Source organism: Pristiophorus japonicus, chromosome 12, assembly GCF_044704955.1.
Source record: "Pristiophorus japonicus isolate sPriJap1 chromosome 12, sPriJap1.hap1, whole genome shotgun sequence".
NCBI lineage: Eukaryota > Metazoa > Chordata > Chondrichthyes > Pristiophoridae > Pristiophorus > Pristiophorus japonicus.
Genome location: NC_091988.1, coordinates 168833299 through 168851196, shown reverse-complemented (window position 1 = coordinate 168851196; position 17898 = coordinate 168833299). Strand labels below are relative to the sequence as shown.

Genomic DNA, 17898 nt, shown 5'->3' with positions numbered 1-17898 from the left:
TTGGCCTCCTTGGAACTGCCCACTGGATTGAAATCATCAGCTCACTGTGGAGTGCAGAGGCAGATCTGTGTCAGATCACTTCATGTTACGGCATTCCCGAGTGTGGGTTTCCAGCAGGACTGGGCACTGTTGGGAAGTGGACTTGACAAAAGTTAATCAGGCATTCCACCACCCCCACCCCCCCCCCCCGCATCCCCCTACCAACACCCCCCCCCCCCCACCCCGTCTTTCCCCCATTTATGTTAAAATACAACTGTTTAAAAATTAAGATTTCAAGAACATATATTTTTGATTTGTTTTTGACACTCTGTATTTTTTTGTCTAGGAATATCCACCCCACAGGACTCCCTCCAGAGCACACTATTACACTGCTGTTCCGATTGCTGCCCAATACTCCTAAAGAACCATATGCAATTTGGCAGATTGTGGATAAAGATTTTCAGCCTCTTGTTGGAGTGGTGCTTGACCGTAAGGCTTTCGAACTCAAATTGGATCAAACGGGTTATTTCTTTTATAAATTGCACTTCCAGCGAGAAACCATGTTATAACAAGGAGCCTTGCCCGCTGGGAGTGTATAATGGGAATGCATGAACTGGAACGTTACAGAAAAGAGTAGAATGGCCCAAATCCGCAATATGCTCTCTCAGTCAATAGAGCTTCCAACTGGGAGTACAATTTTGTAAAACAACCCCCTCAAAAATATTGAAGGATACTAGTTAATGCTTGCTTTATGTTTAAAGTAACTTCATTCCAACTTATGCTATCCCGCTCAACTTTCAGATAACCAGCAAACTCTGAACTACTTCAATCTTGACTCCAAGAGTGAATTTCAAGGAGTTACTTTCAACCAACCTGAAGTTAAAAGGATTTTCTTTGGAAGTTTCCATAAGGTGCATGTTTTATTTTTAGAGCCTGATTAGAATCCAATAGCGCAGTAATTTTTGCTTTCTGTTTTTTGTGTATGTATGAAAGTAAAATGTTGATGATTTGATTAGACATACATATGTACAGTGCTTTCCAAGCAACTTTGTCATCGTATAGGATAGTCAGTCAGTTCAAATAATTAAAATAGAAATGGTGATATTATGGAACCCATATTAATCCATTTCAAATAATGCCTTAAAATAATGGACAGAGGAAGGTCACACAAGTGTGTTTGCCGTTCATTTGTCAATCTCACATCTTTAATGACTCAACAATAATGAAAGTAATGTGGGGAATAAGGGAAAAAAAGATTGTTCCAAAAGGAGAAGGCTATGGATAGCAAGTGGACCAAGACAAATATGAAAACAAGGTAAAGAAGATTAGAAAGTGGTTAGGAGCAGTAAAATAGAAAATTAGATTAGGATAACAGGGAATATGAAACAATACTAAATGAATAATTCGTCTCACTTTACAGAACCCATAGGCAGTTTCCCCAGAATGAATTTCTGGAGGGAGGGAGTCTCAGGGTGTTAAAGGAAGGCAAAGCACTAAATTGGCAAATGGGGGCCTTCACACAATAGGGAATAGGCAAAAAAATACAAACAAACCTAGATAGGTTGGGAAGCTGAGCTGCTGAGTGGCAAATGGCATTTAATATATTCAAATATAAGGTAATGAGGCAAGGGAAGAGAAATAAACAGTGGGAATATAAACTAAATAATTCAAGGCAACAGGACAACACAGGAGAGGAATGTGGGAGCATTGGTGGAGTTTACTGATACCAACAGTGCAGTGTGCAGCTTAGTAAGGAAAACTAACTGGATCTTGGGAAGTACTACTGGAGGGAGAGAGCTTTAATCGCAGGAGGTGATAATGAGTCTGAACAAGGCACTGGTAGGGCCACACCTTCGGTACTGGTCACTGACCTACAGCAAGAATATCAGGCACTGAAGGCTGTGTAGAATACAGCAACCAAACCGATGTGTAGCTGAAGGCATCCTTGGTTTGATGAGAGCTTGAACAGTCTGGGATTGTTTACTGTGTAGAAGAGAAGGCTGAAGGGAGATGAACAAGATTCTTGAGGAAGCGATAAATTTAATCCTGATAATATGTTCAAGATTGCCACAAACTGATGTGTTGGCTGTCAGTAGATCACAACGGGGTGGAAATTAGGTTGGAGGCTACTTAGGGCACTAATGGCAGAGGGATGATAAATTATGCGCCGGGTAATGGCTTGCGACGGCAGCCAAAAAATTTGATTGCTGTGCCCTTAGAGTGGAGTGGAGCGCTAAGGGAGGCGTTCGAGTGAGCAACTGAAAATTCGTTGCTAAAGAGCTGACCTCGTGGTGCCCGAAGAGAGGCGTCCCTGGGGAAAAAAATCGCTACCTAAAACATTCCCGATAAATTACCTCTCCCAAATATAGGCGAATCGCAAAGGTAAATCAGCGAAATATTAACTTAATTTACCTTTTCCAATCATTCCTTCCCACAGCGCCCCGGGACAGCTCTGGACCCCAGCTTTCAAAGGCGCTGTCACCAAAGTGTGCCGCTATAACCTAATATCGAAACACTGTCGAAACTGGGGGTGTTGCACATTGGCTCGACGTTCCTGGATGACATTGCTTAGTGCTACTGTCACACTGAATGTGCCCAGTGGCGCAAATGCCGGCACTTGTGGCTCAGACCCCTTTAGTGACTCTGTTCCGACCCTTTCCAAGGACACTAAGTGACCGAATTTCTACCCCATTGAGTCTGCAAAGGAATATAGATAGACCAAGCGAGGTGGCAGATGGAGCATAATGTAGGGATATGTAAGGTTATTGTTCGGGTGGAAGGAAGACTTCTCTTCCTCAAGCTGGACTCTCTGATATAAGGAGTCGACACCCTCCTTCTGTATATCAACCACGGAATCACTCCTATGAAAACTTCGGCTCAACCGGTTTTTATTCAAGCATGCAGGGGAAATGTTCCGATGAACATTTCCCAGAACAACAGTTTGTAATGATAGTTATACATATTCTGAGGTGTGCGACCCTCCTACAAAACCATCGATTGGTCTACTGCTATCAGCGAAGTTACATTGATTTGTTGACTCTTATCAGACTAGCTTTGAGTGGTTCTTCCCCACCTGTCCATCTCTCATCACGTGTCACCCTTCTGGAATGTGTTATTCCATGGTGTCACTTTGCCTCAGTTTCTCATGACGCGTGAAGTAACCTTGCTTCCCAGGGTTTGCTATCTTGTTCCCAAATACCTGCTTTCTTATCCTGTTCCCAAGAGAACTTTCAGTCATAATGTCCTAGTTTCTCATGAGATTCAGGTGCTGTTTACAATCTATGTTCCCGACTGTTGACTCTCCACTGCCCTTGGTGGATGTGCTTATTCAGAATGTAAATCTGTATTAAAGTTAACACAACGGATGGTTCATTACCCATCAGGCTTCGCTGTTCCCCTTTTCTTAACCCAATGTAAGTGAGTGTATGAGCGTGCTTTACATACATAAGCGGGTTATACATAATCGGTCGTAAGACAGAAGAACTCCTGATTCCTCAGAATCTCTTAATACTGATGAGCCATCTTAATCTGGACCATTTTACGTGTCAGATCAATTCACTACCTTCAGTATCTCCATTCGTGACCATCGGTCACTTTGGTAGGAAGAATAGAAAAACAGAATATTTTTTAAATGGTGAGAAACCTTTAAATGTTGGTGTTCAAAGAGATTTGGGTGTCCCCGTGCAAGAAACACAGAAAGCTAACCGGCAGATACAGCAAGCAATAAGGAAGGCAAATGGCATGTTGGCCTTTATTGCAAGGGTGTTGGACTATAAGGGTAAGGAAATCATGCTACAATTGTACAGGGCTTTGGTGAGACCACACCTGGAGTACTGTTTACAGTTTTGGTCTCCTTATCTAAGGAAGAATATACTTGCCTTGGATACGTTGCAACGAAGGTTCACTAGATTGATTCCTCGGATGAGAGGGCTGTCCTATGATGAGAGATTGTGTACAATGGACCTATACTCTCTGGAGTTTAGAAGAAAGAGAGGCAATCTCATTAAAATATACAAGATTCTGAAGTAGCTTGACAGGGTAGATGCTGAGAGGTTGATTCCCCTGGCTGGAGAGTTTGGAACCTGGGAGCATAGTCTCAGGATAAGGGGTAGGCCATACAAGACCGAGATGATGAGGAACCTTTTCACTCAGAGGGTTGTGAATCTTTGGACTTGTCTGCCCCTGAGGGCTGTGGATGCTGAGTCTTTGAGTATATTCAAGGCTGAGATAGATTTTTGGACTCCAAGCGAGTCGAGGGATATGGGGATCAGGCTGGAAAGTGTTGAGGTAGATGATCAGCCATGATCTCATTGAATGGCGGAGCAGGCTCGAGAGGCCGTATGGCCTACTCCTACTCCTAATTCTTATGTTCTTGTGTTCAAACTCTAGAACCAAGGACACAGGCATGTGCTTAGAAGAAGGAAGCTATACAGGCAGTTTAGATTTAAACACTTGGTGATCCAAAGAGACAGCAGAGGTAAATTGCATGGAAAAATTTAAGGATATATATGATAGAAAGTGAACAACTGAAAGCTATTAATCTTTGGGACCGACCAGATGAAATGCAGTCATTTCAAGTCCTGTACTTCCCTTTGCAATATGTTGGACATTCTTGCATCTTTTATATGGTTACAAAACTTGTTTGTAATTGGCCTTCATCATATTATGAATAAAATCTTAATTACAAGTAATACTAAACCAAAACTGGATTTTCCTGTCTCTACAGGTCCATATAGCAGTAAGTAGGACAAATGTCAAGCTTTATGTTGACTGCAAGGAGATTGGAGAGAAGTTCATTAATGTTGCTGGGAAAATCTCCACAGAAGGATTTGAGATACTTGGGAAACTGGTAAAAACCAGGGGCCCCAGCAGTGGCTCAGCACCAGTAAGTCATTAAGGATCAGATTTTCCATTTCTTTGACATATTTCATTTTGTTGATATTTTTGACTCTGTTTAATTGTTTGTTTAGTTTCAGTTACAGGCATTTGAGATGATTTGCAATACTTCCTGGGCTGACATGGACAAATGCTGTGATCTACCTGCACTGGTGAGTTAGAGTCAAATGAATAAATTGAAGTCTTAAAGTTAAACCATTGGATACTAGCATACAAACACTTAACATGCTATGCAATATAGCAAGCATTGCCCACAGCAAGGTCCCACAAAAAGCAAATGACTGATTGAATTTGGTTGAGGCAAAAATGTTGATTCAACATTGGAGAAACTGCCTGCTTTTGAATACTGCCATGGAATTCTTTGCGTGTAGTACAATAGAGCCTCTGTTTAACATCTCACCCAGAAAGTGGCATCTCCAATGACGTAGCACTCCTTCAGTACTGCACTGGAGTGTCAGCCTGGATTATATGCTTACATTGTCGAGCTTGTACCATAACCATCTGACTGAGACAAAAATGTACTGAGTGAGCCAAATTGTGTCATTGGTATTTGACAAGTACAATTGGTCCAGATGGATAGGGCACAATTAGAAAATGGACTTGCAGAGTCACAAATCTTTTATAATTGTCTCCTATCTCCATTTAGCTCTTCTTTTCAACCGAGCCAGCCCAATAATGTCCATGATGATTTAATTAAAACACTCATACATTTCTCCAAATTTCACTGGAGATAAAGCTATTTATCCAATTCATGCTTGTCTACTATAGCAGAAATAAAGTGAGTGTAGTAATATAAACCAATCCAGTGATAACATAAAATAAACACCTTAATATAGATTAATGGCTCTCTCATACCATTGTTTACCATAAGTGAGTTGATATAAGGACAAAATTGTTATACCATATAATGCACAATGTATTATTCTGCTGCTATAACAGAACTGTGTCCCTTCAAAAGCACAAACAATCTTTGTTTTTAAGTAAACACAGGCAGGGTCAATCGGAGTTTAGTCACTGTTTGTGAGATAAATTTGTCGATTAAAATGTACTTGTATATTTCAGACAGCAAGTCAAAAAATGTCCATTGAGAAGTGTCCAGCTTGCTGATTGCTTTGCATCTGCAACTATATGTGATGTTTGGAGTGTGATGTACATGTGCCAGATAGAAGACATATATGTAATGGATAATTATATTGAAATTCATTAAAACAGATTAATAGCAACTCCATTGCACTATTATTTTCAACACTGCTGATTGTTTTCTATTTTGGGATCTGCCTATCTCTGTTCTACATGTGCTTCATAAATTATAGTAATTGAAGTATTTTCCTGGTTTTAGAGAGATGAAGTGAAGTGTCCTCCTCGTTTCCAGGGTTGCAATTGTTCATCAGCTGTCAATGGACGACCAGGGCTTGTAGGACCACCAGTGAGTTTATCATCTTTTATCACACAATATACAGTGCAGAGTGACCATAATGCTATTGATAAAATAGAGATAAGAAATGTTGCAGTGGAGAGTGAATAAAGTCACAATACCCGACAGATAATAATTAAGCAACATAATGGATAAACTAATTATTATCGCTCTGGTAAAGACCAGCAATTATGGAAACACGTTGAAACAGCCTTGACTACAGACCTGATGTGAGATTTTCAATGGCCCTGAAATCCCGGCCCTCTGCCTTCCGTGGGTGCTCGACAGAAAATGGTAAAAAAAAGTTGCGCACCTATCTTTTCCTGCTGCGCCCACCAGCAATCCCGGTCCTGAGACCTCCTCTCCCTGCGCATCGGAGCGTGAGCACATAGGGACGTCCGAATGCTGGAGCTGGAGTCACATGACACTGGGCAGCCAATCCAGGTACAGTATTTTCTCATTCATAATAATGGGAGCCCTAAGTTGGAGTTCTCATTATTATGATTGAGAAATACCCCCCACCCCCCCAACACCCAAACACAAATTAAAAAATAGAAAAAATACATCACATATTTAAGATTAATTTAAATTAAAGTTAATAAATGTCTTAGAAAAAATGTATAATTTTCCAATTAAAAAAAAAAGTTTTTAAATTATGGATTAAAATAAACTTACCTTATTGGGCAGGGTTTTAAATGTTAAAATGTGTTTTTAAAATATTATTTTACTATGTTTTTGTATGTTTTAAAACTCTTATGCTGGTAAAAGTAGGCTATGCACCTGCTTTTACTAGGTGCACGAGTTTTCAGGGCAAGAGATGGGTAAATACTGCAATCTTGCCCATGCGAATGTCCTGGCTGTGGAGATACGGAGCTGTGGAGCTCTGGCTTGACAGATTGGAAAAGCCAGTTTTTGGCGCATGCGCATTGCGCGCTGAAAACCGACTTATGCGATGCCTTCCTGGATCCGTACACACTCCGTATGGACCGGGGAAGGCCGGGATTTCTGCCCCAATATATGAATTATTCAGGAATGGTTTAAATACTTCAGACTGCATATAGAAGTTTCAATATCAAGATCAATCTGTTGAGATCTTTGAGAATAAAAGCGGTCTAAATTTGATTGGGCCTGATAACGGGAGAAAAATGATGAAAGAGGAGAGATGCCCAAGGACTTATCATCATCATAGGCAGTCCCTCGAAATTGAGGAAGACTTGCTTCCACTCTAAAAGTGAGTTCTCAGGTGACTGTACAGTCCAATATGGGAATTACAGTCTCTGTCACAGGTGGGACAGACAGTCGTTGAAGGAAAGGGTGGGTGGGGAGTCTGGTTTGCTGCACGCTCCTTCCGCTGTCTGTGCTTGGTTTCTGCATGCTCTTGGCGACAAGACTGGAGGTGCTCAGCACCCTCCCGGATGCTCCTCCTCCACTTATGGCGGTCTTGGGCCAAGGATTCCCAGGTGCCGGTGGAGATGTTGCACTTTATCAAGGACTATCTTAAATTTGACTTTGGGCCTCACTGGAATAAATCCGGTGATCTGTGGATGCCGATAAGTCGCTCGAACACAGCTCGCCGGTCCGGGCCATTCAAAGTTTGGTCAGGAGGAAGCAAATGGGATGGCGCGGGGAGGGGGAGCTGTTTGTGGGAACTTGATGCGCATTCCTAACTCCACATTGAGGTAAGGTTCTTCCGTGGCCTCCATGGGCCTCTTTAAGGACCGCTGGTTAAGCCACAGCAGAGCCTGAAAAACTAGTCAGAACTTGTGCTGCATCTCAACCAATTTCCTGAAAATGGGCACAGGGCCCTCATTTCAACATTGAATGAGAGTCCTGTGCTCAATTCAGATGGGCACCAGGGCAACCTACAAAAAAAAAGCCCTGATGAATCTAGCGGCAGCCCAAATGCACGCATAAATCAAATGCAGACCTTGTCTCTGCTAAATTCGTTATTGGTACACTTGTTTTACGCCCATAGAATGGTCATAATGATGTTGAATTTAGTTCCCCAACTATTTCAGATGACAAGTTAACTCAAGGACAAATCTGTCTGCTGAAGTGGACATAAAAGAATGAGTAGCATTATTTGAGAAAATGCAATGGTTTCTCCCAGTTTTGTGGCCAACCTTTCTCCCTCAGCGACACCATCAATATAGGTTATCTGGTCATTCATTCATTTGCTTGACCTTGCTTTGCATACATAACAACAGTGACTATTATAAAAGTCATCTATTGGTTGTTAAGTGCTTTTGGATGTGCTCTGACATCCAATGTGACTGTGGCCATAGTAAATTATCCCTCCTTATCCATCTTGACCTTTCTGAAGCCTTTTACACAGCTGACCACATCATCCTCCTCCATTGTCCGGCTGGCTGGGACTGCCCTCATCTGGTTCCATTCCTATCTATCCAGTTGGAACCAGCGAATCACCTGCAATGGCTTCTCTTCCCGTTCCTGTACCGTTACCTCGGAATCCCCGAAGGATATATCCTTGACCCCCTCCTAGTTATCATCTATATGCTGCCCTCAGTGACATCATCTGAAAGTATAATTTCAGGTTGCACATATAAGCTGATGACACCCAGCTCCACCTCACCACTAGCTCTCTCCATTCCTCCACTGCTTCTGATTTGTCACACTGCTTGCTTGACATCCAGTATTGAATGAGCAGAAATTTTTCAAATTAAATATTGGGAAGACCAAAGCCATTGTCTTCGATTTCCGCCACAGGCTTCGTTTCCTAGCCACCGATCCCATCCCTCTCCCTAGCCCCTGTCTTGAAGCTGGACCAGACTTGATGCCCTATTTGACCCTAAGCTGTGCTTCCGACCCCATCTCTCTCTCCATAACTAAGACCACCTATTTTGACCTCGATTACATCGCCCATATCCACCCTTGCCTCAGCTCATCTGTTGCTGAAACTCTCATCCATACCTTTGTTACCGCTAGACTTGACTATTCCATTGCTCTCCTGGCCGGCATCACACCTTGCAACACCCCGGCACCCCTCATAAACTTGAACTCATCCAAAACTCTGCTGCCCATATGCTAACATGCACCAAGTCCCGTTCACCTATCACCCATGTGCCTGCTGACCTACATTGACTCCCAGTCCAGCAGCACCTCGATTTAAAAATTCTCATCTTGTTTTCAAATCCCTCCATGGCCTCGCAGCTTCCTATCTCTCTAACCTCCTCCAGCCTAACAGCCCTCCGAGATCTCTGCACTCCTCCTATCCTGGCCTCATGCGCATTCCTGGATTTCTTCACTCCACCATTGGTGGCTGTGCCTTCAGCTCCCTAAATCCTAAGCTCTTGAATTCCCTCCCTACATCTCTCTGCCTCCCTAGCTCTCTTTCCTCCTTTAAGTTGCTCCTTAAAACGTGCCTCTTTGGCCAAGCTTTGGCCAACCTGTCCAAATGTCTCCTTATGTGGCACAGTGTCAAATTTTGTTTGATTATTGCCTCTGTGAAGCACCTTGGGATGTTTTGCCATGTTAAATGCGTTATATAAATGTTGCAAATTCATTAATTTTATAATTGGTGGTAGAAAAAAGAATGGAATCTCTATGAAAGGAGAAAATAGAACATCTAGAAACCAAAAATATAATAATGAATAATCAGCGGGCATTTCAAAAGGAAAAATCTTCCTTTGACCAAATTCATTGAATTTTTTGAAGAGGTAAAAGAGAGAATAAACAATGGTAAAGCAGTAGATGTAATTTATCTAGATTTTGAAAAGGCCTTCGATAAGGCACCCCATAATGGACTGATGAACAAGGTCAGAGAATGGTGAGTCAGGGGACAAGTAGCAGAATGGATAACTAGCTGGCTTCACGAGAGAAAGCAGAAAGAAGGAGTAAAAGGGTAGCTATTCACAGTGGCAGAAGGTGGGTAGTGGTGTTCCACAAGGATCAGTGCTGGGACCACTGTTGTTCACAATTTATATTGACAATTTAGACTTTGGAATTAAAACACAATTTCTAAATTTGTGAATGACACCAAATTGGGGGGTTAGTCAATACTGAGGAGGACTGCAACAAATGACAGGAGGACATTAATAAACTTGCAGAATGAGCATATAATTGGCAAATGAAGATAAAAAGAGATAAACGTGAGTTATTACATTTTGGTAGGAAGAATAGGGAGGTCACTTATTACTAGGAGGGTGCGAGTCTAAGTGGGGTAGAGGAAAAAAGGAATCACGGAATACAAATACATGAATCACTAAAAGTTGTGACACAGGTTAGCAAGGCCGTAGAAAAAGAAAAAAGCAAACCAAGCATCAGGGTTTATTTCTAGAGGTATAGAATTTAAAAGTAGGGAAGTTATGCTAAACCTGTATCGAACCTTGGTTAGGCCACACTTGGAGCACTACGTACAGTTCTGGTTGCCATATTATAAAAAGGATATAGAGGCACTGGAGAGGATGCAGAGAAGATTTAGAAGGATAATACCAAAAATGCAAGAGCATACATATCAGGAAAGGATGAACAGGCTTGGGTCTCTTTTCTCATGAAAGAAGGCGGCTGAGGGATGACCTAATTGAGGTCTTTAAAATTATGAAAGGTTTAGATAGAGTGGATACAGAGAAAATGTTTCCACGTGGGGTAGAGCATAACTAGAGGCCATCAATATAAGATAGTATCCAATTGGGAATTCAGAAGAAACTTCTTTAACATGGAAACATAGAAAATAGGTGCAGGAGTAGACCATTCGGCCCTTTGAGCCTGCACCGCCATTCAATAAGGTCATGGCTGATCATTCCCTCAGTACCCCTTTCCTGCTTTCTCTCCGTACCCCTTGATCTCTTTAGCCGTAAGGGCCATATCTAACTCCCTCTTGAATATATCCAATGAACTGGCATCAACCGAACTCTCTGCGGCAGTGAATTTCACAGGTTAACAACTCTTTGAGTGAAGAAATTTCTCCTCATCTCAGTCCTAAATAGCCTACCCCTTATCCTAAGACTATGTCCCCTGGTTCTGGACTTCCCCAACATCGGGAACATTCTTCCCGCATCTAACCTGTCCAGTCCAGTCAGAATCTTATACGTTTTTATGAGATCCCCTCTCATCCATCTAAACTCCAGTGAATAAAGGCCCAGTTGATCCAGTCTCTCCTCATATGTCAGTTCAGCCATCTTCGGAATCAGTCTGGTGAACCTTCGCTGCACTCCCTCAATAGCAAGAACGTCCTTCCTCAGATTAGGAGACCAAAACTGAACACAATATTCCAGGTGAGGCCTCATCAAGGCCCTGTATAACTGCAGTAAGACCTCCCTGCTCCAATACTCAAATCCCCTAGCTATGAAGGCCAACATACCATTTGCCTTCTTCACCGCCTGCTGTACCTGCATGCCAACTTTCAATGACTGATGAACCATGACACCCAGGTCTCATTGTACCTCCCCTTTTCCTAATCTGCCGCCATTCAGATAATATTCTGCCTTTGTGTTTTTGCCCCCAAAATGGATAACCTCATATCTATCCACATTATACTGCATCTGCCATGCATTTTCCCACTCACTTAACCTGTCCAAGTCACCCTGCAGTCTCTTAGCATCCTCCTCACAGCTCACACCACCACCCATTTTAGTGTCATCTGCAAACTTGAAGATATTACACTCAATTCCTTCATCTAAATCGTTAATGTATATTGTAAAGAGCTGAGGTCCCAGCACTGAGCCCTGCGGCACTCCACTAGTCACTGCCTGCCATTCTGAAAAGGACCCATTAATCCCGACTCTATGCTTCCTGTCTGCCAACCAATTCTCTATCCACGTCAGTACATTACCCCTAATACCATGTGCTTTGATTTTGCACACCAATCTCTTGTGCGGGACCTTGTCAAAAGCCTTTTGAAAGTCCAAATACACCACATCCACTGGTTGTCCCTTGTCCACTCTGCTAGTTACATCCTCAAAAAATTCCAGAAGATTCGTCAAGCATGATTTCCCATTCATAAATTCATGCTGACTTGGACCGATCCTGTCACTGTTTTCCAAATGCGCTGCTATTTCATCCTTAATGATAGATTCTAACATTTTCCCCACTACTGATGCCAGGCTAACCAGTCAATAATTACCCGTTTTCTCTCTCCTTCCTTTTTTAAAAAGTGGTGTTACATTAGCTACCCTCCAGTCCATAAGAACTGATCCAGAGTCGATAGACTGTTGGAAAATAATCACCCACGCATCCACTATTTCTAGGACCACTTCCTTAAGTACTCTGGGATGCAGACTATCAGGCCCCTGGGGATTTATCGGCCTTCAATCCCATCAATTTCCCTAACATAATTTCCCGCCTAATAAGGATATCCTTCAGTTCCTCCTTCTCACTGGACCTACTGTCCCCTATTGCATCCGGAAGGTTATTTGTGAAGACAGAACCGAAGTATTTGTTCAATTGGTCTGCCATTTCTTTGTTCCCCATTATAAATTCACCTGAATCCGATTGCAAGGGACCTACGTTTGTCTTTACTAATCTTTTTCTCTTCACATATTTATAGAAGCTTTTGCAGTCAGTTTTTATGTTCCCTGCAAGCTTCCTCTTGTACTCTTATTTTCCCCTAAAGAGTGGTGAGAATGTAGAACTCGCTACCACAGGGAATGGATGAAGTGAATAGAATATATGCATTTAAGGGGAGGCTAGAGAAGCATATGTGGAAGAAGAGAATAGAGTGTGATACGGATAGATTTAGATGAGGAAGACGGGAGGAGGCTCGAATGGAGCAAAAACACTGGCATGGACTGGTTGGGTCGAATGGCCTGTTTCTGTGCCGTATATCCTATGTAATCCTATGTAATCCTATGTAATTTCACATTGAAATAGCCATTTGTTTGCATAAGGAATTTCTAGCTAATATCTAAATTATTTTAATACAGCGTTAATTTTCTTGAAACCTTTTTTTGCAATTGCTTTAATTCCATTCACGAGAGAATCAGAGGTAATGGTGTTCATATCACTCAAAGTTATATACTTGTGATATGAAATGCAGAATGCACTGCTCGATGTGGTGTTCTATCTGATGCCTGATCATCTATTATTTACTCTTTGGCCCTGTGGGATAATAGTGTCAAAACACTTAGCATGTTTATCTGAAATTCCTCTTAAAAGAATGAAAGGCTTGCATTTATATAATGCCTTTTGTGACCTCAGGATGTCCCAAAGTGCTTTACAGCCAATGGAGTACTTTTGAAGTGTATTTAGGGTTAGGGTCATTGAAGCAAGCACTGTAATGATAAGGTTGTATTTTTGAGGATGTAATTAACTTGAGAGCACCTGAACCTAAGTATTGTCATCGGACCCATCTTCCATTAAGATGCTCCATGCTTTGACCACTGCCTGAGAAGAGTTTGAATGCATTCATTCGTTCCTTACTACTAGGGGGAGTTAGATGAAGTCCTTACTACTAGGGGGATCAAGGGGTATGGCGAGAAAGCAGGAGTGGGGTACTGAAGTTGCATGTTCAGCCATGAACTCATTGAATGGCGGTGCAGGCTAGAAGGGCCGAATGGCCTACTCCTGCACCTATTTTCTATGTTTCTATGTTACTTTAAAGAATTCAAAGTAATTAAAAAATATGAATTAGATTTCTTAATCCTGCAATTTTTAACCAATTCTGCAGGGTCCTCCTGGTTTAAGAGGTGCCCAGGGTGAACTTGGGGAGCCTGGACCTCGGGTAAGTGTATGAACATGTTGTACCTGTACAATGGTGTTCGACTTGATTCCAAACTTGAGTTTCAATAATGGACTAACAAGCAGTTGTTTATCCGAAATGAATCAACTTTCAGAAATTCCTCCAGTCCTAGCACAACATTTGTTTCCTAGGGTCAAGAAGGTGCAATTGGTAACACAGGGCCGATGGGATTAGAGGGTCAACCTGGACCTCCGGGGCCAAGAGGACTCAGTGTACGAGGACCTGCAGTATGTATGCTATATTCATAAATACAAAAGAAACACAAAAAAATTATGTTAAAATGCTTAAAATACATTAAAAAATCATTTGTTATAGTATACATACATGATGCCTCATTTGTTGGTACTGTTTAGAGGATAAAATATGATTAATATATTGGAGAAAATTCTGAATATTTTACCAATGTCCTTACTTTTGATTCCTTTACAAAGGGTCCTCCTGGAGAAAAAGGTCCCAAAGGTAAACCTGGCCAAAGAAGCAACCAGGTAAAAGTTCAAACAGAAATATACCTTCTGATAACTTTTTCAATTAAATGCTTGTAGTCAGCAGAACCGTTTTTACTTTACATTATTGAAAGGCTCAGAAAAATATTGATCTTAAGATTATGAAAATTTGGGTCTTCCAAAAAAGAAAGTTCAATAATAATAAAATCTATGAATTGCTGGAAAAAAAGAGTCCATTTAGCATCTTATGAAGGGAAAGAAGTTTTGAAGATGGAGGTGGGGGAGAGTTAGATGATAATTGACTGGAGGCCGACTTGTCCAATGCAGTTGAGTAATGGGAGCTCCTGCACCTGCTCCGCCCCACTTTGGAAACATTGTATAGAGCTGAGTCAATTCCGTTCTACATAAGAACATAAGAAATAGGAACAGGGGTAGGCCATACGGCCCCTCAAGCCTACTCCGCCATTCAATAAGTTCATTGCTGATCCGATCATGGACTCAGCTCCACTTCCCCGCCTGCTCCCCATAACCCCTTATCTCCTTATCGTTTAAGAAACTGTCTATTTCTGTCTTAAATTTATTCAATATCGCAGCTTCCACAGCTCTCTGAGGCAGCGAATTCTCAGATTTACAACCCTCTGCGAGAAGAAATTTCTCCTCATCTCTGTTTTAAATGGGCGGCCCCTTATTCTAAGATCATGCCCTCTAGTTCTAGTCTCCCCCATCAGTGGAAACATGCTCTCTGTATCCACCTTGTCAAGCCCCTTCATAATCTTATACATTTTGATAAGATCGCCTCTCATTCTTCTGAATTCCAATGAGTAGAGGCCCAACCTACTCAACCTTTCCTCATAAGTCACCCCCCTCATCCCCGGAATCAACCTAGTGAACCTTCACTGAACTGCCTCCAAAGCAAGTATATCCTTTCATAAATATGGAAACCAAAACTGCATGCAGTATTCCAGGTGTGGCCTCACCCAGTACCTTATATAGCTGTAGCAAGACTTCCCTGCTTTTATACTCCATCCCCTTTAATGTAATAAAATGTTCCAAGTTGCTTCACTTGAAGAGGAGAGAAACAGACCAGTGGAATAATTCGGCACGGTGACAGAAAGGAAGGTTTTTTGAGAGAGCTTCAGAGGTTTTTTGATGCAGTTTGATTTACAAATCTCAGGAGAGATTATGTCAACCTGAATTTTAAAAGGTATTTTCTTTTGAGTTGAGCTGTAATTTTCTTTTTCCCTTCATCTCTGGCTGCAGAACTATTGCCAAGCAGCTGTTGCACAACGTTTTGCTAACCCATCTCCCTGACCTGACTGACCTTCCCTGGCTCCAAATGAATTCAAAATCCTTGTTCTCTTGTACAAAATCTTTCCATGCTCTGCAACCCCCCCTGTCCTATGTCCCATCTCGCACCCTGTGGTCTTCTAATTCCAGCCTTCTGTTTAATCTACCCCTCCACTATTGTTCATTTCATGGCAAAGCTTTCAGCCATCTTGGTCCTAACCTCTGAAGCTCCCTCAAAAAATCTTCCTTTCTGTCAATGTGCCTAATTATTCCACTGGTCTGTTTCTCTCCTACGTGAAGCAGCTTGGAACATTTTATTACATTAAAGATACTGTGCAAATGCAAGTTGGACACCATCGACTGGGATTGTGCTAGATTACAATGTCCTATTTTACACTACTAGAGGTGGCCAAGCCAGAAAAAGAGTGCTAATATTTATTAGATAAATTAGACTGATTGAGTCAAGCAATTTGGAGAAATGTCTATCTTAATTATTTTAACAACAGTGTTAACCCTATTTAAAATGAACCAATTAAATAGCAGAGTAAGGAAGTTAGTACGAGCACATTAAACATCGTAGTATAACGTCACTGACCGTACTATCTAGCCTAAAGTGAACATTTTCCCCAAACAGCCGGTGTTTGTCTACTTTGTTTATCTGGCAAGTTTACAGCGTTTGCTGAGAGCTCATTAGCAACTGTAAGTTGTTTCAATGCAAACAAAACTTCTGGGGAATTGGACCAAAGGTTAAGATATCTTCCATATTATTTTTTGAAAGGTTTCTTTAACTATGAGAAACATATATATCGCAAATGGTTGTACTGTCTTATTTCAATTAAAATGAGAATTTTTACTGCCGATGCATATTGCAAATTAATTAACTCGCTTTAAACGGTTCTCCCTAAACTTTCCTTGTGGTTTCCTTTAAAACTGTAAAAGAAAAAGTTTCAATTGTAAGAATTTTGAGCAAATTATAGGCATAGCATTTTCAAAGTAACATGAACAAACATGCAACATTATCATATGGTCAACTATGTATGAGTGTGATAATGCAATATTCCCCAGTGTCTGCTGAGTGAACTGATAGTAGCTGGAGTGTTAGGAGCGCTATAACTGACCTAGCCTTCTCTGGTCGAGAGAGAAAAATGCTTCTATTACTATCCGGTGGCCTGAATTTCCTGTATCTCATGATATATTATGGGAATAAATAAAATAAACTGCAAGTCACTTTCCCACATTTGTAAACTGAAAACTCTACATTGAGAGGATTAGTGATGCAATGTCATTGATTACACCTAATGCTAAAATGTTTCTACTTTACGGAAGCACAATCTGAATACTAATGTTCATCTGTGGACTTTAGTTGGAAGCAGGAATGGGCTTGGGTGTGATAGTCATTGTAATTAGGTAACCTGCCAACAGTCATTGTGAGGTACCAGCAGGTGGTCAGTACCCATGGTACCACAGCAAAGAGTCAATGGGCCCAAGTTTCGGGCCGCGCCTAGAACGGCGCAGCCCAGACCTGGACGCCCATTTTTCGCGCCTGAAAGTGCGCCTAAAAAATACCTGCAGATTCACCGGCTCCCTGCAGGTCGTTTGGAGCTCGGCGCAGCACAGCGCGAGCTGTGGGGGGGCGGAGCCAGGTCCCTGCGCTGAAAACAGTGCCGGGACCTCTGCACAGGCGCGCTACAGTGGGCACGCATGTGCAGCAGCTCCAGGCGCCCAAAACTGTGTGGGAGGGGCCCGAAGCACGCAGCCCCTAGCCTTGGCCGAATGGGCTCACTGGGGCTGCGAGGATCAGGCTGCACTCCCTCCTGTCCTGCTCTGCTCTGGCTCAGCTGGCTCTCTCAGCCCTCCCGGACACCCCGCTCCCCCCAGCTCCCACTCCACTCAGCTCCCCGCTCCGACCCCCTCCCCCAGCTCCCGCTCCGATGACCCCCCACCCCCCAGCTCCCGCTCCCCCGCCACCTACCTTTAACTATTTCGGCGGGGCCCGCCCGCCCGCCCGGCATCTTGCTGGGGGCGGGCCCTGCCGAAGTCTTGGGCCCGGCTTCTTCACGTCAGCCGGGATCGTTCAGCAGCCTCCTTCCTCTCCCCTCCCTCCTCTCCTCTCCCTTCCTTCCCTCCCTCTCCTCTCCCCTTCCCTCCTCTCCTCCTGCTCTCCCTTTCCCTCCCTCCCTCCC

At 42.5% G+C, this 17898-nt stretch overlaps 1 protein-coding gene across 1 annotated transcript in view; it reads left to right on the top strand.

Moving 5' to 3' along the window:
• Window positions 1–17898, top strand: part of LOC139277543 (collagen alpha-1(XIV) chain-like) — a 216192-nt gene that overhangs the window by 174910 nt on the left and 23384 nt on the right. Inside the window, exons 32-39 of the mRNA XM_070896129.1 lie at window positions 326–468; window positions 781–890; window positions 4706–4864; window positions 4950–5027; window positions 6215–6301; window positions 13914–13967; window positions 14117–14212; window positions 14417–14470. Of these exons, the coding sequence (XP_070752230.1) occupies window positions 326–468; window positions 781–890; window positions 4706–4864; window positions 4950–5027; window positions 6215–6301; window positions 13914–13967; window positions 14117–14212; window positions 14417–14470 (781 nt within the window). The remainder of the gene's footprint in view (window positions 1–325; window positions 469–780; window positions 891–4705; window positions 4865–4949; window positions 5028–6214; window positions 6302–13913; window positions 13968–14116; window positions 14213–14416; window positions 14471–17898) is intronic.